General features: G+C 42.9%; 1 protein-coding gene across 6 annotated transcripts in view; it reads right to left on the bottom strand.

Annotated features, from left to right (window-relative positions):
* Positions 1 to 322: 322 nt before the first annotated feature.
* NIPBL (NIPBL cohesin loading factor) overlaps positions 323 to 23,715 on the bottom strand; it is a 282,797-nt gene continuing 259,404 nt past the window's right edge. For 5 of the 6 annotated variants that reach the window (XM_053290922.1, XM_053290926.1, XM_053290928.1 and 2 more), the window contains 8 exons: positions 21,422 to 21,612; positions 9,696 to 9,803; positions 7,694 to 7,894; positions 6,877 to 7,023; positions 4,608 to 4,900; positions 4,181 to 4,355; positions 2,157 to 2,342; positions 323 to 1,609 (listed from right to left, as the gene is read on the bottom strand). In XM_053290922.1, the coding sequence (XP_053146897.1) occupies positions 1,244 to 1,609; positions 2,157 to 2,342; positions 4,181 to 4,355; positions 4,608 to 4,900; positions 6,877 to 7,023; positions 7,694 to 7,894; positions 9,696 to 9,803; positions 21,422 to 21,612 (1,667 nt within the window). In that variant the 3' untranslated portion in view covers positions 323 to 1,243. Of the gene's footprint in view, positions 1,610 to 2,115; positions 2,343 to 4,180; positions 4,356 to 4,607; positions 4,901 to 6,876; positions 7,024 to 7,693; positions 7,895 to 9,695; positions 9,804 to 21,421; positions 21,613 to 23,715 lie in introns of all 6 variants that reach the window. The other variant, XM_053290927.1, reaches the window with a different exon arrangement.

Here is a 23,715-nt window from a genome sequence, read left to right as displayed (position 1 = left end):
AAACAATCATTTATATGGAGAACGGTTAGTGTAACTATCAGTTACAAATCCATATTCACTCTGACGTTTGCAGGCTCTGGCTTTTCTGTTGCTAGCTATGGAATCACAGACAGCCACCGAATCCAAGTACACAGGTACTGCTCCAGATTCACGGCCAGCTTTCTTGTTGCAAAGTACTCTAACGTCCTAACCAAGTGAAATAGATACATGTGCTAGTTACTCAGAAGAGAGCAGTGGATGGGTTCTACCCTCCCAGCCAATCCCCAAGGTTTGAACATTGCCATATGGACAGCATTAGAAAGAAATTGAAGCATACAAGGCATAAACTATAGTTTCTTTTTATATCAAAATGTACTCTTGAAAATGTGTTTGGCACAGTGCTAAATCATATATAGTTAATACTAAATATTGCAGGATACAATAAAACCCTGGAGTTAACTCGTGTTTACACCCTTTTAAGGGATAAAAATAAAAGATACCAATTATTCAGAAGTCAGCCTATACAAACTGTATAAACAATATTTATGTCTTGCTTTGAAAACCACCGATATAGTAAATTTTACATAAAAGACTGCAAAATAATATAAATGGATTTAAACAGATCTTTACAATAAGAAATTCAAATGGAAACAGACAAGTAACAAAGAGAAGTAAAAAAATTTATTGCAGTATTCGTTCCACCAGGTTTGCTGGGGATCCCTTTGCTTTTGTATTATTTCCGGGTGACCTAATACATCAAAATCTACATTTACAAAAACTCCTCCTGCAGATTGGTCAGAGATACTGCATGCTTTTTTCCCCCAACAGAATAAATTATATATCCAGGAGATCCTGCCATTTTACAGCCTGGAAAAACAATGCTTCCCTGGAAACTGGGCTAAGCTAAAGAAAGCCATCCGCTGCTAGGTTAAACTCCAAGAACACTTTATTAAGAACATTAACAGACTAATTTCCAACATTCACTTGTTTATTTTTTTTTTAAACAGAAAGGTTTTTTTTCCAAGATATAAACAATTTTGTTAAACTATTATACAGTGGGAGTAAAAATGAACTGAGAAGTTTCTGCTGCACAACAGCGAAGGAAGCTCCCACAAAAATGTTTACCAAACATTTCCTTCTGTTTCCTGCATCCCAGGTGTCATTCTTACTCTTCATTAAATTGATTTTTTTTGCCAGAAAGTTGGTATTTCAAGTTTTTTCTCTCTGTTATTTCCTGTAAAATTTGGCTGCATGTACAAATGCATTAGCTGGAAGTTCCATCCTTGGCGGCATACAGCGATCGTAAAGTTTGAACCACTTTATTAGTCAGCTTATTAGCACTCGTTAGAGCAATTTTTTTGTAAATAATGTCTGACTCTTTAATAGTGTCTACCCAAGGCACCAGTTTGCGGCCATCGCGGCGCTTAGCCTCAGTCCAGGAGCCACTGTAGGAGCCTGCCATCCACTGAACACTGAAGCCATTGCTGGTTTTCTGCACTACTCTTGCAATTTGTGGTCGATCTTTGTACTTTGGACAGCAAATAGCGATGACATCCATGACATCAACACTTTCATTCATCTGTGCTGCCAACTCCGTAGAGTCTGAATTTCGTTTTGACCTTCTCAATGACTAAAACATTGGGAGGGGAAAAAAGACCAAGTGTTACACAAAAGAACTTGAGTGAAATTATTGCTTTTATTGCTTTTAATCCCTTGACGCCGGGAGTGGGGATTTCCCGGCACACATTCCATTGCCGGCAATGAGACGCACCGCGACCGCCAGCGCCAAGGGGTTAACACATCCTTGCAAAATCACATATTTTAATTTGTACCCGTGTCTTTTAACTCTTATTGATATATAAAATTATATGTACAAATGAATCATAAAGCTACATAAAAACTTGGCAACAATAAAAAGGATACACACAGTACATTTCAAAGAAAAATTAAAACTTTTTATGCTAGATAAAAATCTCTTCTATGTTTTTATTGTGTTTTTTGTTAAAACTTTCTACAAAAAGTTGTATAAACGGTTAAGAATTTCTATCTACAAAATGTTTTTTTTTCATATGGATTACATTACTGAGTGTACATTTTATCAGACTGACATTTATAAGCACATAAAAATCATTTTACGTAATACGCTGCGAAATACGTTGACTCCTCCTCCGCCTCACCCCTGAAGTGCCTCCTCCTCTATCCTCCCCATCACTCTCATCATCCTCTGTCTCAGCTGCATTGTTTTTAGGGCTGCCTCCTCCGAGCAGCGAGGTAATTGCTTTGTTGCGAGCATTTGTGCTAGCTGACACTTCCCCATCTTCTTCCTCTTCATCAGGATCCAAATGTTCCATAAGAAGTTTGAACTAAGAAAGGACATTGGATATTAGATTAGATGTCATCTTGAAGGAACCACAAACACAGAAGAGAGCATTCAAGCTCCCCCTGCCCTTCTAACTTGGGTGAGAAAGCAGCTGGTAGTACATATGAGAGTGTACATTTTATTTTCTTAATAGAAGAACTCAGCACAAAACAGTAATTACAAATGAACTCTCCATTGCTTTCAGTTTTCAACTACCTCTCAGCTAGATGCCACAGCAGCGCTCCAAACAACCCTAAATCTACAAGCCTCAACATGACAAAATGTGGTGCAGCAGAACCTCCATCTATACTAGGGATGTGCATGTAACTGGTTCTGTGCACACCTGCGAGGGCAGGTTTTTTGCTTTAAATGGCAGGGAAGGTGCTACCTACCTGCCAACCCCTGACCCGCCGCTCCCCCCCCAGCACTCTTCCCAAAAGTGGGCGTGTGAGGCTACAGTGTGCCTCCTTGCAGCTTGTCCAGAGTCGCCATGCAAATGGCTGGCGCACGTACGTGCCGTGCGCACGCATGCCGGCCATTTGTGTGGCAACGTGTGTGCGTCACGTGCACGCATGCGTCAGGAATTTCTGTGGCAACGCTGGTCTGGGCTGCAAGGAGACATGCTGAAGCCCCGTGTGCCAGCTTTCTGGAAGAGTGCCAGCGAGGGGGAAATGGCGGGATGGGGTCTGGTAGGTAGGCAGCACCTACCCTGCCATTTAAAGCAACTCCCCCCCACACACATACACACTCTGAACTGGTTCGAATGTCCGTTGCCGGAACCAGTTTGGCACTCCTAGAATGGAACGCCAGATAGTTCCGTGCACATCCCCAATCTATATTAGGAAATGGAAGGAGCTGGAAACAGGCTTGTTCTAATATGCCTTGCAGGATATTAATATGTAGCAGCACAAAATATAAAAATTTTCTCACAGAAATAAAAGATTCAAATTACGAAAAATCAGCACGCTTTTCACTGCTTTTCATTAGTCTTAAGGGGAAGGGCCATAGCATAATAGGAAAATAGATGGTTTGAATAGAGAAGACCCCAGGTTCAATTTCTGGCATCTCCAGTTAGGTTTCTTGGATAGTGGGTGCTGGGGAAGACCTTTGCCTGACATTCTAGACCAGGGCTGAACAACTTTGGCCCACCAGCTGCTTTTGGACAACAATCCCCATAATTCCTGACTTTTGGCTAATGTGATAGGGGATGATGGGAATTGTAGTCCAGACAGCTGGAAGGCCAAAGTTGTGCAGCCCTGTTCTAAATCGTCACTATCAATGGTCCCAGAGTAGACAATGATGGGCAAGATGGACAGTTGTTTATCTCTATATTATTTATTTACTACATTTTTATACCGCTTTTCTGCCTTGACAAAGGCACCCAAAGCGGTTTACAATATATAAGGCAGTTTCATACGTTTGTTAGATCCTCTCCACATTAGGGTTTTTGTAAATTTTTGACACTTGTTCAGAAATCTTGCGAATGCCACACAGGAACTCCCACCCACACTACTCCCATATTAAACTGATTAGTGATTTGGAATGTTTAACTATAGCCATTCCTAATGGCAGTGGTACTCAAAGGGACCTGATGCAACCTGTAGTTTATCCAATTAATTCATGTGCCTGGCCCTATGCAGTAGGCACACATTCTGCAGCAAAGAAAACTGAAGAGGGAAATTTGCTGTGGGACCTGGAGTGGCTCTAAGTCACTGCCCCCCCCCAACAAAGCCTATTGGGGATCATTTGCCAACTTCTAGATAATGTTCTTCAAAACAGACTTTAAACTCTTTTATAATGAAATCGATAAAGTCCACAATTCTAAAGTCTATTGATACTCACATCTAAGTACTGTTTGACTATACTCCTCTTCACTTCTTCTGTGAGCCTGGAATTAGCCATATCACTTCGAAGGAAGTCCAACGTCTGTTTTGGATGGAAGTGAATTCCTGCCTTCCTGTTTATCGTTTTATCATATACTTTTGCTGATTCAGATGGTGAGTATTTCTGAATTTTACTATATTGGGAAAACAAAACAAAAACGCTTAGAAGCTAGTACAACTGTTCTGCATCCTTTATTTATCTGAATTCCTTAATACAACATCAGTATTATAAAAATAGAATTTTAACTTTATCAAATGCACTGGGTTTTCCTTGATGAATAATGTGTCAGCAATATGTGGAATAAATCCGGAAGAGTTCAATCCCTACCAAAATTTCAGGAACGTGGAAGATAAGGGGGACTACCGAATGAAGCAATGATGCTTACCTATCAGAAAATCCACAGAGGTTCTTCAAATGTTGTTTTAACATCAAAAGCAACAATATACCCTGGGAGACATTTGCAAATTCAATTAAAGGAGCTGAATTGTCTGGCAAACATTTCATAACAGCATTTATATCATTCTCTTCATCAGAATCTGAATCAGAATCTGCACGTTTTCGTGACTTCCGGGGTTTGTGAATTTCCTCCTCACTCTCACTGTCACTCTCGCTGTTGCTTTCACTTTCACTTTCTTCATCAGATGAAGGCTTCCTCTCTTTTTTATATTTCACCATAGACTGAAAGAGAAGGTGACAGGTGCTTTAGAACACCACCACAGAGCACTATATGCCATTCTGAAAATGATTTCAAGACCATTCTGTAAAATGTAACATGAAATGTCAGTTCTCTGATTACCAGAAATTGAGAGCAAGTTCCAGGAAGGCGGATTCACATGAAGCACACAGTAATTTATTTATTTTTAAAACGAAGAATACATTGGTTTGTCCATAAAAGTGAAGACAACTGAACTTGAGCATTAGCAGTTCCTTGTACTGTTGCAATGCTTTTGTTCACTCTTTTCTCTTGCATGCAATTTATGAAAAAGAGAGAATCTGTTCTCCCCAAAGTCCCAACAGTTTATGAATCCCATGTAGGTAGCTCTGTTATAAATATTCTTCTGAAGAGTACAGTGAAGGCCCTGACTGGTGCCTTTGGAAGAAAAGCTACGGTACTGACCAAATCAGGCTGCCTTCATATGCACTCCCAGCAGTAGGGGAGCTACTTCTGTGTGATATGATCCCAGCATCTCCCCCAACTGCCAGAATCTAGGACATGGGCAGGACCAACTGCCAGCATCTTCCCCCTTCAGGTGACAATTCTATCACTGCATATTTGAATACAACATGTAATTCATATGTGCACCCCTGTAGTGTGGGATCACATTATGTGGAAGTGGCCCTAACACTGCTGGAAGCATGTGTGAAGGGCATTCAAATTATGTAATTAAAACAGCCTTATCCAAAAATATTAATTTCTAAACAACATTTTAGAAAGGAGTATCTATCTATCTATATAATTCTCTTAAATGTACGTGTCGCTAATCCCATGTGTTGTAGCTCCCACGAGAGCAGCTGCCTGGGGGATAGCGATGGGGACGAGGAGACAATATGGTGGTGGCAGCCGGTTGGCCGGAGGAGGTAGTGGCGGGCAGCCGGAACAGGAGGCGGTGGCAGGCCGGCCTGGCCCGGCCACTGGGAGAATGAGGCAGCAGCGGTGGGCCAGCCACTGGAAAAGGGAGGCAGCAGTGACAGGCCGGCCTGGCCCAGCCACCGAGAGGAGATGGCCAGCCGGCTTTCCGGCTGGCCCATAAGCCAGAAACTGCTGGGTGGGGGTAGGAGCAGCCAGTCGGCCAGAAAGCCGGGCATGCAGGTGTGTGGGGGCGGGGGCAGCAGTGGTGGATGGGCCGGCTCAGCTAGTTACAAGTAAACTGCATACCATAACAATTCTGAAGACATTCCTGGGGATAATTAGTCACTATTTATTGATGATAAACATTCTACATTCAACTAGTAGCACCCTGAAATAATAAGGTGGCTCAGTTGAAGCAACTGAGATTGTACACTACAGTTTCCTACAAAAATACAGGAACATGGAACCAGACATGCATTTTAAAAGAGCAAATGGAAATCTAGCAAAACATATCCCCCCACCCCTTTCTGGATAAACTAGCACATCAGTTGAGCTGAATGACTTGCAACTTCTCCATCAAAGTGGAACTGCTTGCATGGCTCTTTACTGAGACTAGGAAGAGACTCCATGGGTGTATGCATCAAGCACCTTGCAATCTAGCACTCCATTAATTGTGCAGTGAATAGGTTACATTGAGTAACATGATTTGAGCTCCCTGCTGTACTCATGTCCACATTCTTTCACAGCTTACAAGTCTAATTTTAACTGCAAAATGTTTTAATGCATCAGTGGCCAATCTGCAGCAGAGGTTTCACAAGTGGCCCAGGTGGCCAGCATGTGGGGCATTCCTGGACAGCAGCACAAGGGACCACTAAACTGGCTATTCCACACAGACACTACTCCTCTTGCCTGCCTCTTCAGCAAAGTTTCTATCTACTTTGATAGACTCAAGGCAAAACCATCCCAAGGCACAGTGAGCTGCATATGTTTGGTGTGATTTTTTTAAACACCAGAGTGAACACCTTTCATACTTCAGACTTGATCAGTTACACTGTGTAAAATAGCTATATGCAAATCCACTTACCTCCTTAAATGACTGGAGTAGATTACTACCAGAAACTGATAATGTAATATCTATATGGTGCATTATAAAAAGTGGCTCTTCCTGGGTTTGATAAGGAAAACAGGCTAGATTGTCTGCTATGTACAAGAGCATATTCACCTCTGTTTTCTGTGAAAGTAAAAAAGAAAGTATATTTAATGTTTCATACCAGTTTTACATTTCTGTGCTCAAAGGTCTAGATGCCAAACTTTCCTCCTCCTCCTCCTCCTCCTCCTCAAATATTACACCTCTCGAAGTTCTGAGCATGTATAGTTTTTGAAATTTCAGCCACTGAGGCATGTTCCAGGAAGTGATTCTCTCCCTGGATGCCTCCACCCACACCAGCTAAGCACACAGGTATTAGGAGAAAAAGAAAAGATGCACTGAGCCAAACCAGAAGAGGAAAAAGGACCTCATCAGACATACGAGAAGAAAGATGAGCAGCATCAGGGAAGAGTAAAACAATGTGGGGAACTAATTTCCCTCTGCCCAAGAAGGATCAATGGAGGAATAAACTCCAGACCCATTCCAGACTTGCTAAAACAGTATTACACCTAAAGAAGCCTGTGTTTCTTGCTGGGGATGAGGGAGGAAATGGCAGCAGTCAGAATAATTATACACCCCACCCAGCCCAATCCAAGCAGAGGATTGGGGAAATGTTACTTTCATTGTCTTGATGCACTGTGAAAGTCAACATGTCAACTTTGACAAGCCATTTTAAGATGTATAACCTAACCTATCAAGAATCTCCATCCAAATCATTGTACAAAAGAGCACAGAAAGCTTATGCTAAACTCACAGCTGTATCATCAAAGAGGTTGAGCAAGGAAATGAGAAAGGCTCGTCGGTGTTGCCGGTTTCCTCGGATCATGGAGTAAAGGTGTGAGCACAAAGCACTACTGGATTCATCCTGCCGAAAGCCCCTCACAGCATCTTTTCGGCAAGTGTTGATTGCCTGCTGTACCTGGTAAGACATCTTCATACCAGCCACTGCTTTCATCTGAAATTAAAAGAGATTATAGTTGAGTCTTGATTTTGCATAAGACAAAGTGAAATAGAATCCTATAAAGATGTTGGAGCTCAGACTTATTTCCCATTTCTCATGAACAATTTTCAAAATTCAATTTATTCCATCGAAGGCTTATGCGTGCTTACTACACACAGATATGTGAAATGGATTACTATTGGAATGTTTAAGTTTTAATCCCTATTTTGTGACCTTCCACGACTATAGGGGCATCAAATTGCATCTGTATTTTCCAAGGGGCCTAATGAAGAGAACTGGAGTACAGGCTTCCCAGTAATGATTTGATAGGGGAAATATGCAAGGATGTTCAGCTACCTGCTTGCAAGTGCTTCCACAAGAGGATAAATGGGGCAAGTTGTATTCACAGCTGCCCAAAATTGGAAATGTGACTGCAGAGTGGAAACCAATTAGATTGGTTTGTGCCAGATAGAGGTATAAAGTAGCAGTTAGGATATCTGCCATCATACACCCCTCTGCATGGCGTGAACCTGACTCTACAGGCTAAAAAGATAAAGGGCATAGAGTGAGAGGATTAGGGAACATAAATGAAGTAGGACAAAATGGACAGTAATCTAATGCAAGAACGTACAACTGAAACCACTGCAGGTGCTGTATTTACATTTTTTAAAATAACCTTATGTGGGGTACAGCACTATGTCACTGTAGAAATGTATTTTTATTTACAAGTCTGTTTGGTTTTTGGCCAATTGCATTACCCTGTTTTCTCTCCAACCCTACCATGCCCTCTGCCATCTCTGGTACAACAGATTTTTAGACCCCTCCGTTGACTTTCCCTCCTTTCCTCTCTCCTTTGTAAAGTACGCACGCTCTGCACTACCACAGACACGCATCCTCATGTCAATTAAAAAATGTAAACAAACAAACAAGCAAGCAAGCAAGCAAACCTCCGTCTCCCTCTTTCGCTACTCTACAGGTCCCTGAAGTCCCTTTCTGCTTGCCTCTTTTCAGTTTTTGTTGCTCTGTTTCTGCAATCTCTACTTATCTCTCTGAATTCAGTGGCAAAAGTCTTTGGTTTTCATTCTCCCAGCAATACACATGCTGAGGGAATATTAGACACCAGGAAGTTGTACAGTGTGATTGATTGCCCAGCCAACCTATCAAGCAACTATAAATTCAGGGAGAGGAGGAACAATTTTGATATAATGAAGGAGGTGTATCCTCAAAGTCACATGTGACTAATTTGGGTAGGCCTTAAGAGATACTAGCTTTATGCTGTGCAGACCTAGTCTGATGTATGAAGAGAGGGAAGAAATAGGGAAGACAATGAAATGGAATGAGCCTTCCACACTGGACACATACCATTATAGAAAATTCAGCTTGCATCCTGTGAGTATGTATATATTTACAGGATGCAAAATGCAAATCATCCCTCTTCCCCCAATCTGAGGATTGTTAGGTCCCATTTTGAGGGACAGAGATATGCCAGTATTACATTTTCAGACTGTTACAGTAATTAGGGTGTGTACCCAATTTCAATTTGGTATGGAAGTGGCATCCCTTATACCCTCTCTCAGTCACAAGCAACTTTATGTGCATCCGATTTTACAGTGTTTTGTATATTTGAAAGGGGAAGATCACTCTTTTGCTTCAATTGTTTCAGCAGCAGAAATAAAAAAGGGATTTCTCTCCTTATCCTAAATACAAGCTGATGTCCAGTTCATCACATATTCCACTTCAAATTTGTACATTTTTAGATTCAGGGAAAAGCACACAAAAAAGACATCATAAGCAAAATAAATAGAAGCATACATACATGAATAAATCCAGCATATTTTTTGTCTATCTCCACCAGCTGCTGGTCAGCTTTATTCCTCATAGAAGGCTCTGGATCTGTGCCCATAGCTATTAAATATGGCACACACTACAAAAAGAGACAGAAACAGTACTGTAAAATCTCCAGACGTGCCTCTGTATTTTTCTCCAATTATTTTCTTCATGGTTCATAAATAACAAGTATTCACTACACAGCCTGCTGGCCATTAAAAAAGAAGTTGCCTGTGGGTGGCAGTGTGAATACCATAAAGCTACAGTGTGAAAATTCTTCTTGTAGGAGCTACAGAGTATAAACAAGATTATCTAAAGAAGCTACTCATTAAACAGCATTGTGTCACCAGAACTGATTGTTGTGGTTGTTTTCAGAACAGGCAATATTTGGGGTAACTCATAGGTCAAAGATTCTAGGGCTGAACACAACCAGTTGAGTATCATCATTGTCTATAGGGCTTCAAGTGAAAAGACCACTTACTCCAATGTATTTTGATTAAAGAAGGCAGACTTTTGACTTTGTTTCTTTAGAGGGGAAAGCATAATATAGATTTGATACATAGATAAAAATACTTTGCAGTTCTATCTAGCTAATACTTCTTTGTAGTTCTATCAAGATAGCTAGATAGAACGAAATGAAGTATTAGAACAGAACATTTTATCTATCTATCTATCTATCTATCTATATTTGTACACCGCCCCAAACTTTCATCTCTGGGTGGTTAATAATAGCATAAAACCAGTTTAAAACATATACAAAAACTTAAAAACAATATAACCATTTAAAAATAAACCAAAGATTAAAACCCAAAAAATTTAGGAAGCTGAGAAAGCTTGGGCGAAAAGATGGGTTTTCAGGTGTTTTTTGAAAATTGCCAGAAGTGGGGAGGATCATATCTCAGCAAGGAGCGCATTCCACAATCTTGGGGCAGTGACCGAGAAGGTCTGTCTCTGTGTAGTCACCAAATGAGTTGGTGGTAACTAGAGACAGATATCCTCAGATGACCTCAATGGGCGGTGGGGCCCGTAGTGAAGAAGACGCGATCTTAGATACCCAGGGCCTAAGCCGTTTAGGGCTTTCTTATCTTTCTTATTTATATTTATCTTTCTTATTTATACACTTCTGATTCTAGATAAGATTAAGGAACTGGCTATTGAGAGCCAAATCTGAAATCATGAATTTAGAAAGAAATCCATCTCAAATTCTTTTATTGCATTCATTCCCCAGCATGTTGAAACAAAATGTTTTGAGATGGATTTTTGTAAATATTAGCACAGGTCTGCCAATGGTAGGGCACTGGATCACTATTAACACATTACAGTTCTTCATTCCTGTCATGATGACCATGCAAACAGTATCACACAATGCAAAATGGTATTAAACCAAAGATTCTTCAGTGTGGCAGAGAGAAACAAAAAAGAAAAAAGAAAAAAAGGGAAGGTTGCTGCAAGCAATTCATGTTTTACAAACAATTAGTTTTCTCCACATAGCTTGGTGATTGATATCATCCCAAGAATTCTGCTAACTATTATATATCTGCCAGTAAGTTAAAAAAGGTCTTTAATTATGTTTGAACTGTGGCTTTACAGATCATTATGAATTATTTTAGGAAAGAAAATATGCAAGAGGGAACGAGACTTATTTACCAAATGTATAAAGCTACCTTCCATTGAGTCAGAACACTGGTCCATCTAGCCATTACAGTTTACTCTAACTGGCAGCAGTTCTCCATGATCTTTGGCACAAGCCTTAACGCTATACAAAATCCTCTCAACTGGAAATACTAGGTACTGAACTGAGGGCTTTCTGCATGCAAAAGATGTGCCTGGCCACTGAGTCATTTGTCAGAGCTAGGAGCTTTAGAAAACATGAAGGAAATTCACTTAATTCTCTCAGATCAGGATACCTCTGTGGTCATGGTATACTCTCTTTGGATAGACCGAGTTCAAAATGAGGAAGAACAAACTCGTGATAACAGGTCAGTTTTTGATAGAATAGTACAAGAATAAAAGGTCCATAAGGTTATGGACAAATACAGCGTCAGCCCCATATGTCAATGCAAACTTGATTATCAGGTGGCAAAACTGCATGCCACAAATTTAGGAAACACATCTAATATAATCTAAACTATGCTTACTGCTCAGGAAAAAAAGCTTCATGAAATATACTGTGAAAAGCAGGTGAATGAATTCTCAGAACAGCTCAGTGGTACACCAGAGAAATGAAAGAAGTAGCTAGTAGGGAAGTGCACGAAATGGATTTTGCATTTTGTTTCGAGCTCTAAATGAAACACAAAATGGGTGTGGTATAGTGGTTAGAGTGCTGGACTGGGGAGACCCATTCAGCCATGATACTTGCTGGATGACTCTGGGCCAGTCACTTCTCTCTCAGCCTAACTTACTTCACAGGGTTGTTGTGAGAAGAAAAACAGATTGCTCACCTTTAACTATTGATCTGGTAGAGATCTGTCGATACCCAAAAGAATGGGTAATGCGCCTGCGCAGGACCTACTTGGTAACATGCTGCAGCTTGTCGAAGCAACCAAGCCCCGCCTACACACCTTCAGCGTGCTTATTTAAAGGCGGCCCGTATGCCATGTCCTTCAGTTCTTGGACAACCGCTGTGGAAGATGATCATCTGGAAGCAGGTGAGTTTAGCATCAGAGGAGAATAGCTTGCACACTCAATACACACATAGCGTAGCACTACTGCAGAGGGGTGATCCGGGAGGGTCTTATGGATATCGACTGATTCCTACCAGATCATTAGTTACAGGTGAGCAACCTGTTTATCTGGATTGAGATCTGTCAAATTCCATAATAACGGGTGTTTAGCTAGCTCCCCAAAGGAGGAAGGTGCAGTAGTAGCTATTGCAACACCTGTTTTAAGATGCTTCTTCCAAAGCTCGCCTCTGCAGCAGAGCGCACATCTATGGCATAATGTTTGACAAAAGGTAACTCAGTGGACCAAGTTGCTGCTTTGCAGATGTCCATGAAGGTTACCCCTGATAGGTGTGCAGCTGAGAAAGCATAGGCATGGGTAGAGTGGGCCTTGATTGCTTCTGGTGGCTGAACGTTTTGTTGCTTGTATGTCAACAGGATGAGTTCCACCAGTCAACTGGACATCCTCTGTCTAGAGATGCAGGAGCCCTTTGAAGAGTCCTTGTATGCCACAAATAGGTGTTTGGTGGACCTGAAGTCCTCAGTTCGATGTAGGTAGTATAATAGTGCTCTCCGTACATTGAAGGACTGCATCGCACGTCCTAACAGAGTTGTAGGATCTCTGAAGAACATTGGTAGGACAATGTCCTGGTTGAGGTGGAAGGTGGACACTATTTTTGGTAGAAAATCCGGGTCCATACTCATCAAGACTTTGTCTGTATAGATTCTAGTGTATGGAAGATCAATTCTCAGGGCTGTTAATTCACTTACTTGTTGTGATGGCCAACAGGAAGGCCGTTTTCAGAGTCAGCAGTTTGATGGAGGCCAAGCTCATAGGTTTGAAGGGGACCTCAGTCAAAGATGAAAGGACCAGATATATACTCCCGGGCTCAATGGGCGTGTGAACCGGTGGGTACAGGTTCAAAAGGCCCTTCTGGAAAGCCTTACTTTTTGGATGGGAAAAAAGAATTTTTCCCTCGTAATCTGGATGTCTAGAAGACAACGCAGCCAAATGCACTTTGAGAGACACATTGGCCAAACCCTGAGACTTCAGACCTGTAAGGTCGAGAAGCACGTCTCTGATAGGGGCGTGGTCAGGCTGAAAACCCTGTTTACTTGCATAAAGTTTAAAACAAAGCCACTTGCTCCTGTTGTTGCACCTGATGGAAGATTTTCTCTGCTTAAGAAGAATCTTGTTCAGGAGTCGATCCGTCATGCTGTTAGGCGGAGTGTCAGAACATTTGGATGCAGTATCTTGTCTTTGTCCAGTGTTAAGAGACCCACTACTTGTGGTAGTCTTTGGTAGTGGTTCCTTAATAGTCCGAGTACCTATGGAAACCATGGTGGCCTTGGCCACCATGGAGTCACCAGGATACAGGATATAGGAGTTGTTAGAAGACGGGAGACCACTCGGCTTATCAGTAGTCAAGGTGGTAACATATAAGGGATCTCCTGCTGCCAGTCCTGCTGGAAGGTGTCCCCCAGAGACAGTGGATCGTGTCCCACTCTTGAGCAGAAACGGTTACACTTCTTGTTCTCTGAAGTAGCAAACATCTATGGTAGGTAGCATCCACTTTGAAAAAAGTGGTATGATGTACTCCGTTTTGATCTCCCACCCGTTCTGTTATTGTTGAGGGAAAATCCGACTCAAATCATCTGCCAGGATGTTGTCTAGGCCTTTTATGTGAACGGCTAATTGATACACTTGATGTTGGATGCACCAATGTCATAACTGAGAGCACACAGACTTCGAGATACAGTGCCACACTGGTGGCTGATGTAGGCCAGAGCTGTAGTATTGTCCAACTGTACCTGCACCACTTTTCCCTGTAGAAGTGGAAGGCCTTCACTGCTTTGAAGACAGCTAGGAGTTCCAGGAAGCAACCACCAGGTAAGTGAGTGCAGAATTTGAACTGGGATCATTAGACATTGAGACTGTGGGCCCACATTCGGGTGAAAGACCAATAGAAACTACAGTTGCAGTTTTTGAATTTTTAACCAGGCATATCTCACTACTGTGTTGCAGGACACCATCAGACCCAACAGTCTCTGAATTAGTCGAGCAGGCTGGGATGGATGCTGCTGGACATGGAGCACCAAGTCCTTGATGCAAAGGAAATGTTCTTGAGGTAAGTATGCCTTCTTGGCCCTTGTATCCAGAATTGCTCCAATGTAACTGATTGTCGGGACTGGTTCCAGTTTGGATTTTTTCCAATTGACTTGGATCCCTAAGTAGTGACAGTACATATTGTGTCTGTGAAAGTAACTCCTCTTTGACCTCCGAGGTCAGAAGCCAGTCGTCCAGGAAAGGATAGACCTATATGCCCTGAGTCCGAAGTTATGCCACTACTGCAGCCATGCATTTTGTAAATACTCCGAGGGCGGTGGTGAGTCCGAAGGGTAAGACTGTGTACTGGTACACCTGACTTCCCACAGCAAATCTGAGATACTTCCTATGTTGTTCCTTGATGACAAGATGGAAATATGTGTCCTTGAGATCTAGTGTCACAAGCCAGTTTTCCCAGTATAGAAGAGGTAGAATTTCTTGTAATGCTATCATGCGGAACTTCCGAACATGGACAAACTTGTTCAGGAGGCGCAGATCCATTATTGGCTGGATCCCTTTTCGGGATCAAAAAGTAACAGGGAGTAGAAGCCTTCTGTACACCCATTGCACAGGAGCAATTGCCCCCTTGGCTAGGAGCTCCTTCACTTCTTCCAACAATGCCTGGGAAGGCTGAGTAAACCTCATCCCTGTAAACTTCGGGGTCATTCTGAACTTTATAGGAGGATACCCAAGGATACGATCTTGAGGACCCAGTGGTCTGATATTATGTGCTACGATGCAGGGGGATGGCGCGCCAGCCTGATGCTGGAAACTGGCAGAGGAACAGAGCATGTGTGAGAGATGGTGTCCCTCTCTCACCAAGGTGTTATGGCCCCTGATGGTGGAAGAGAAGGAAGATCTGAGTGAAGCAATGGGTGGTCTTGAGCCTCCAAGGTGCTTCTGGGGCTCCAGTTGTTTAGTTCGGTGGTTAGCTGACCTTGAGTCTGTTTCCTTTTTTCCTGGAAAGGGCGCTTGTAGGGCTGATATTGCCTCCGAAAATCATGTTGTTCCTCATGTTTGTACGTGGCTCTCTGTATGGAATACTGGTGGTACTTGGAGCTATTGGAAGAGGCAGGTGCAGTGGTAAAAGTCTTTGCTGTAAATTTAGACTTTTTCATCTGCTCCATAATAGTCCGTGGTGTCTCACTGAATAAGCCTTTCCCATATGCAGATTTGTGAAGTAGAGCCACGCATGTCGATGTAAGGAGATTGGTGCTGTCAATGAATGACTCGGATTTCGCCAAATGCTTGGCCATATTCAACTGTTGTCTGGTAAGCGATGCTGACTTATCCAGGGTTTCTTGAATTTTTTTCTTGAATTCCTCAGGGGAGAGGACATCTATGGAATTATGTAAGTCCTCCCATAGTCCATGTGTATCCTCAGCCATCTTTGCGTGATCCAAATCATTGTCCAAGTCCGTTCCAAAGAATCCAATATATGCCAGCAAATTCCGGAAGCCAACAAAATGACACAGAGTAGTCATAAAAATCCCGTCCCAAGTAAAAGCCAATAATCAGTCTGATTTATTTTTTGTTTTAGATAAACTCACAAGAAGAACTAGTCTGACAAGGAGTGACAACCCGAGGACTGCACGTAATGGCAGTCAGAAAAGAACTTAAGAACATGGTGTCCAGCTCGCCTTTAAATAATCACACTGAAGGTGTTTAGGTGGGGCTTGGTCACCTTGACAAGCTGCAGCATCTTACCAAGTAGGTCCTGCACAGGCGCATTACCCATTCTTATGGATCTCGATCCAGATACTTAACTATGTACACCGCTCTGGGTTCCTTGGGGGAAGAGCGGAATATAAATGTATGTATGTATAAATTAATAAATTAATAAAAGCAGCAAGCAGGCTGGCTGCTTTGATGAAAGAGATCTGAAATATATTGAGTGTTCCAGACATAGGAAATGATGAGGAAACTCGAAACACCCCATTGTTCCCCATGGGTAGTTGCTAGGGACACCAAAAAGGGTTGTGTGGTAGACTTACCACACAACCAACCCACAAAAGAAATGGGCAAGTGGGCGATTTTAACCTTTCCCCCCCAAAACCACAGGATCCTATGGGGGTTTAGGGGAAAGGTTAAAAATTTGTTTGAAATCGCCTGCTTGCCCATTTCTTTTGTGGGTTGAGTGGTGGGTAGCACCCATTATGCCCTACCACACAACCCACTTTGGTGTCCCCACAAAAGAAAACAGCAAGCAGATGTTTTTAACATTCCCCTCAAACCCCGCTAGGATACTTGAGAAACACTGCAAAAGCAGAAACAATGTAGAAAAAAAGTAAAGAGGAATCTGTCCCTCCCAGCACATATTTCAAACGGTCCAAAAATGGACCAATGAGCCAGAATCCACTGCCAGTCACAGTGCCTGTGCTGCAGTAACATCACTAGCACAAGTTGCTCTCTCACCCACAATTATGACTTCTAATGCATTACTTCCTGGCATTGCAACAGCTGCCACGGCAGTACCCTTAGCAGCAAGCACAGCCTTAATCTTCATCAACCCCACCGCCTATTAAGATCTGGGGAGATCCAGGCAGTTGCTCAGTTGGTGGCGACTTGAAACTGGGCCTTTTCTAGAGTGCCCTGGGACTCTGGAATGTGCTTCCTAATGAAATTAAGAGTTTCCCCTTCTCTGAATGTTTTTAAGAAGGACCTGAAAACACCTGTTTAGCCAGGTTTTTAGTTATAGTTTCAAATCTTCGGGGTTTAGAGTTTTTATTTGCATTTTACATTGTTTTAATCATCTTAATCTTTTAATGGTTGTTTTTAGATTGTGAACCACCCACGGACTTCTGTATGGGACAGTATAGAAATGTACTAACTAACTAACTATGAAACTTCAGCCACATTTTGTCTGAATACTAATATGACAAATATTTATATACCGCTTTTCAATAAAAGCTCCCAAAGCTATTTACATAGATATAAATAAATAAGACGGGTCCCTATCACCAAAAGGCTCACAATCCAAAAAAGAATCATAAGATAGACACCAGTAGCAGCCACAGGATGGGTACTGTGCTGTGGATGGATAGGGCCAGTTGTTCTCCTCCTGCTAAAGAGAACCACCACTTTTAAAAGGTGCCTCTTTGCTCAGTTAGCAGTATATCTTGCAATGCAGATTGCACAGCAGACTAGAGCAGTGAGTGAAGCACAAGTTAGTTTCAAGGCCAGACATGGAGCTCATCATGGCAATCAACAAGGAATATTACAGAGAGAAAACTCTCAATGTCCATTTCTCACCACAACACTATCTCACAAACCAAACCAAACCACAACTCAAGGCAGGCACTCAAGTTCTGCTTTTGTCAATGTGAGATCTAGCAAAACCAGATAATTATAGCAGCAATATCACAGCATATTACATTCAGTGCTTAGAAAAGAACACCACAAAATCAAGCCTACCTTTCTCCTCTCCTGATATACCCTTTCCAGCAGAGGCACATTATAAGGGCCTCTCTGCCTCCCAGTCCCTTTGAAGACATTTTGAAACTCCCTCCTTTTGGGCTCCCCCACAACCTCCTATCTCCCTCCAGCCAATGGGGCACAGTTGCCCATAACAACACTCAATTTCTATAATAAGCCAACCAAGAAGCAAAGAGATCGCAAGCTAATCAGAAGCCAGTGCCAGAAAACCAATCAGCTAGGGAAAAACAGGCCTTCAAAATGGTGCTCAAAATTTATTTATTTATTTATTTGAAACATTTGATATGCCGCCCACTCCGAGGACTCTGGGCGGTGTACAAAAACATGCAAAACAAGACAGCATTAAAATTACATTCTAAATAGAACTAAAGTAACTAATAAAAGGGGGGGGAAGGAAAAAGCAAATAGGTAAACTGCAGGGTAAAAGCCTGGCGAAAAAGAAAAGTCTTCAATAGAGATCTAAAAATCAACAAGGAAGGAGCTAAATGAATCTGCAAGGGAAGAGAATTCCAGAGAAGTGGGACAGCAACTGAGAAGGCCCTTTCACGGGTCCTAGCACCTCGAACCTCTCGGAAATCGGGGGCCGACAAAAGGGCCATCTGAGCAGATCTGACCGGACGGAATGTAACTGGATGAGAGAGGCGGGTCTGTAGGTAGACAGGTGCCAAACCCTGCAAGGCTTTGAAGGTCAAAACCAGGACCTTAAATTGAACTCGGTAGCAAATAGGCAACCAGTGCAATGACTGCAGGAGAGGTGTTACCCTGTTATATTTTCTGGAACCCATAAGTAAATGAGCCGCTGCATTGTGGACCCGTTGTAGCTTTCCGATCGTCCTCAAAGGTAACCCTAGATAGAGAGCGTTACAATAATCTAAGCAGGAGATAACAAGGGCATGGGTCACAGTCATTAATGCTTGCCGATCAAGGTAAGGGTGTAATTGACGAATCAGATGGAGATGGGCAAAGGCACTTCTGGCTGCAGCCTCCACCTGCTGTTCAAGCCAGAGGTGTGAGTCCAAAAGGACCCCCCAATCATGTACAAGCTCCTTTGGGGGCAGCACCACCCCATCTAAAACAAGGTTCACATCCAGCTGTTGGCCGTTACGAGGGCTGAATAAAAGTAGTTCAGTCTTGGTGGGATTCAGTCTGAGCTTGTTTTGATTCATCCAGACCTTAACAGCTTCCAGGCATCGAGTAAGCACAGAAACAGCATCTCCAGAATGGTCTGGGATGGCAATATACAGCTGAGTATCATCAGCGTATTGATGAAATCTCACCCTAAACTGGGAAATGACCTGACCCAGCGGCTCCAAATAGATGTTAAAGAGGACAGGGGCAAGAACTGAACCCTGGGGAACTGCATAAAGGAGTGGCCATGTGTCAGAGCATCTGTCCTCAATGCAGACTGACTGGACATGCCCGCTAAGGTAAGAACGGAACCACTGTAAGACAGTGCCCCCAATACCCAACCCACACAGGCAGTCAAGGAGGATAGCATGATCGATAGTGTCAAAAGCTGCTGAGAGATCTAGAAGGACCAAGAGAAGAACACTACCCTCATCAAGGTCCTGAAGAAGGTAATCTACCAGAGCGAGCAATGCTGTCTCTGTGCTATGCCGAGGCCTGAGACCCGACTGATAAGAATTAAGATAACCAGTTTCCTCCAAGACCCTCTCAAGCTGGGCACATACAACCCTATCTAACACCTTCGCTACAAAAGGGAGGTTGGAGATTGGCCTATAGTTGTCAAGGACCTCTGCGTCCAGGGAGGGTTTCTTTAAGTGAGGGCGAACGATCACCTTTTTAAGGGCTGCTGGTACGAAACCCTCACATAGCGAAGAGTTAACCAACTCCTGTAGCCAAGAATTAACATTCCCACCAGCTACTCTAACCAGCCAGGAGGGACAAGGGTCCAAGCAACATATTGCCGCACCCATACCCAAGAGAATTGTGTCCATATCCTCGACCAACTCAAAGGTGTCCCATATAACATCGCAGGGTGGAATCTCCACTATCTGATCAGATCCTACAGAAGTAGAGTCCAACTCTAGCCGAAGGCGGGTGACTTTATCAGCAAAGAATCAAGCAAATTGATCACAGCAGCCAGATTGAACATATACCGGCTCCTCTCTCCTAAGAAAGGAGCGGGTAATCCGAAATAAGGCCGCTGGACAAGAGTCAGCTGATGCGATAAGAGCGGAGAAATAGTGAGATTTCGCCACTCTTATCGTCCTAGAATATTCCCGAATATTGGCAAGTAGTCACATTCGGTCATCTTCGGCACCAGTTTTCCTCCAACAACGTTCCAAGCGTCTTTTGGTATGTTTCATCTCCCTAAGCTCCCCAAGAACCAAGGGAGCCGGGATCCACGAACCGTAAAAGGACACTTGGGAGCAATTTCATCTAACACCCTCGTGGCCTCAATGTTCCAAGATTCCACGATCTGCGATGGAGAAATGTCTACCAGATTGCAAATGTCAAAATGTTTACATTGAAACTGGTTTATTCCATTCCAAGCTCAAAACAGGCCTTTTTTTTTTTAAACAGGCCATTTTGTTTTGAGCTTGAAACTCTCTAAACACCCCATTTTTAGTAGAAACGTTTTGCTATCGAAATGCTCTGCACAGACCTAGTAGCCAGACAACAGTGATTCAGAACATGAAAGTTGGGCCTCTAGCACTTTACACATTATTTATTCATCTGTGCCTTAGCCCTCCCACTGATGCCACCTTCCCCAATTCTATAGCCTCTACCACTACCACCTCATTTCGTCCCACCATTCCCTCTGGCTGGTTGCTACCCCATTCCTCACCCCTCGATGCCTGTACTACAACTGCCAGTCTTCCTTCATGAATGTTAAGAGATCAGCAACGTGCCAAGAATAGCTGCTTTGTCTACTACAGGGCATATTTCAAGGAAACACCATCCTGGAGCAAAGAAGCCAGTCTGAGCACCCAGCTTCATTCATGCTCTGGTTTCCCTAGTAAGGGAGAGAAGATGTGACATTGGCAGCTGCAGTGGAGAACAGCAGCACCACAGAAATTAAAGAGGGAAGGTGGGAAGAAACACTCCCCCAGTCCCAAGGCAACTTCATCATCCTAGCATGACATAAATGGGCCACATGCTAGTTAGTACCTAGAGAAGAGACGTCTTTCTATGTTGCAGTTAATGCTAAAACTCTGTATTTTGTGAACAATCTAGAACCACAGGGGGAAACCTCTACTAAGTTCTCTCAACCTGCAACTACCACACAATTCAGTGACGTAAAGCCACAAATTTTATCCTCACAACCACCTTTTGGGAGGTAGGTTAGGCTGCGACACACTGACTGAGTGAAAATATGAGTGCAGATTTCCCCAATCCTAAACAGACACTCTAACCATTATATCACACTGCTTCTCTAGGAGACAAATATCTAGGTAAGTTATCTAGAAAAACAAAGTATCATAAGAAATCCTGGAAATGCTATGGTGTAATTATAGAACACACACATTTAATTATGTTATTACATACCTGAACTGGATGGATAAGACCCTGGTTTAATGTCAGTGCAATAACATTGAGGGCAAAATGACGAACGCTGGACTGTGTGTGAAAGAAAGCCTCAAGGACCTGTTTGAGATATAGCTGCATGATAGAGCTGCTCATCCCTGAGGAAATATCACCCATTTCTTTCAGATCTTCCTGCTTCGCTACCTTTTTCCCTGTAAAAAGCCAGAAGTAAAAGAAGTTTTATCATCACTTATCACAATCTACACATTTATGCAGGTGACCCTCTTTATTCATGGGGGTTACATTCCAGTCTACAACTGAGGATAATGAAACCGCAAATAATGAGACTATGGGAATGGGGGTTCAGTTCTGGAGCCCCAGAAAATGACTGAAAAAATCACCAAAAAACACCCAAGAAAAAAGCAAAAATAAGGATGGAGCCCAGCACTGTACCTTGGCCACCTCAGCTCTCCCACTCTCTAGGTGCTCCAGCAGTGGTCCCAAGCTCTTCCAGTAATGCATAACAGTGAAGTTTCCCCTCCCCACAGTTGAAGTCCAACACTTAGAAGCACAAACCCCTGGCCTGACTGGTTGGAATGTTGGTAGGTAGGGCTGAAGAAAGACTCCCAAGGGCTCCCACAAGCTTGCAAAAGCTCTACAGAAATATGTCCAAAAAGACTCAAAAGACTCTAGAGCAATGGCCTCTAAAGCTCTCAATGGCTCCCTAAGGACAACAAAGACTACCCAAGGCTGCCAAATGCTCTTTAATATGTCTTCTTTGACCACAAAAACCACAAAACTCACAGACCAAAGCATCCCTCCGTCATCCTCAAAACTCCTCTCATTACCCACGAGCAGGAAGAGCACGGCCATATAAGGTTGGTACTATACACCAAAAGCCACAGATACACGAACGCCTTTATCGTGGATTACCGTGTTTCCCCGAAAATAAGACAAGTGTCTTATATTAATTTTAGCCCCCAAAAATGCACTAGGGCAATTAGCGGTACATCAGAAATTACTGCTAGGTCTTACTTTCAGGGTAGGTCTTACTTTCGGGGAAACAGGGTACAAGGTTGGATCTGTATTTCCTGACTGTGGATTTGCAAAACCATGGGTAATAGAACTGGGGATAATGAGGGCTACCTGTACTATTTTATATAGTATAATGGCCACAAAAATAGAAAGAGGCCTCCCTCGCTGGAAACTGTTAGTGCAGAACAGCTTCCTGACTACATCTCTGTCAATCGGTTTAACATATATAATAATAAAGGCTGTGTGTTCATCTCCACTAGCCGGAGCAACAGAGCGTTAGGGGCCTCTGCAGAATTCCCTCTATATTGAAGAACACACAACATCATAAGGTCCCTCCCTCCCTCATGCTCTCTGCACTTAGCTCAAGAATGGGAACTTCATCTAAATTTTTGGCTTAATATTCAAGTGTCAAACCAGAAGTGGAGAAATTTCCTTGCTGACACACCCTTGTTAATGAAGGCTTAAACATCTGTTTGCTTGATGCGGAGAGGTTCACTAAGCTTATGCTTCATTACCTTCGCACAGACATCTCATACTACTTAATTAAATATCCTTTCTGCTAAAGTCTGAGAATCTATGCTTTAACCAGTAGTGAAGACTGCTGGTTCTGAATACTAAATACTTGACAGCCATAATTTTAAAGGCCTAGCTACAGATGCCATGGAAAGAGTGAACTGTACCACTTTAGATTGCAGGAAGAGAAGATACCATAGCGCTCTCCCTCATAAAGGATCCATGTCAGGGATTCAGCAGATACTGAATGTGTGTTCCTAAGTCTAGGGACCAGCGATAGACTGGGACTTCGGCTGGGGTACTGATCACTCAGCAGAGTCCCTAATTGAGCTTACGGACCTGGTTGCTGAGTTGGCATTGGCCCAAGTTGCTGGTGGGGGGGTGCTTCAATGTTCATTTTGAGACCGGGTTGTCGGGAGTGGCTCAAGAGTTCATAGCGGCCACGACGACTGTGGGCCTATCCCAACTGGTCTCTGGACCAACACATGATGCTGGTCACACACTTGATTTGGTCTTTTGCTCTGATCAGGGTGGTGTTCTGTGGGTGAGAACTTCTGTCATCTCCCCATTGTCATGGACAGATCACCAGCTGGTTAAGGTAGAACTTACAGCCACAGTCAACCTCTGCAGGGGTGAAGGATGTATTAGATTAGTCCACCCAAGGAACTTATTGGATCCAACTGGATTCCAAGAAGCCTTAGAAGGGTTTAGGGTTGGCTTTGCTAGTGATTCTGTTGATGCTCCGGTGCAAACATGAAATAAAGAAC

Source organism: Hemicordylus capensis, chromosome 2, assembly GCF_027244095.1.
Source record: "Hemicordylus capensis ecotype Gifberg chromosome 2, rHemCap1.1.pri, whole genome shotgun sequence".
In the NCBI taxonomy this organism is placed as follows: domain Eukaryota; kingdom Metazoa; phylum Chordata; class Lepidosauria; order Squamata; family Cordylidae; genus Hemicordylus; species Hemicordylus capensis.
Note: the sequence above shows the minus strand (reverse complement) of the source record. Positions and strands in the feature narration are given on the sequence as shown.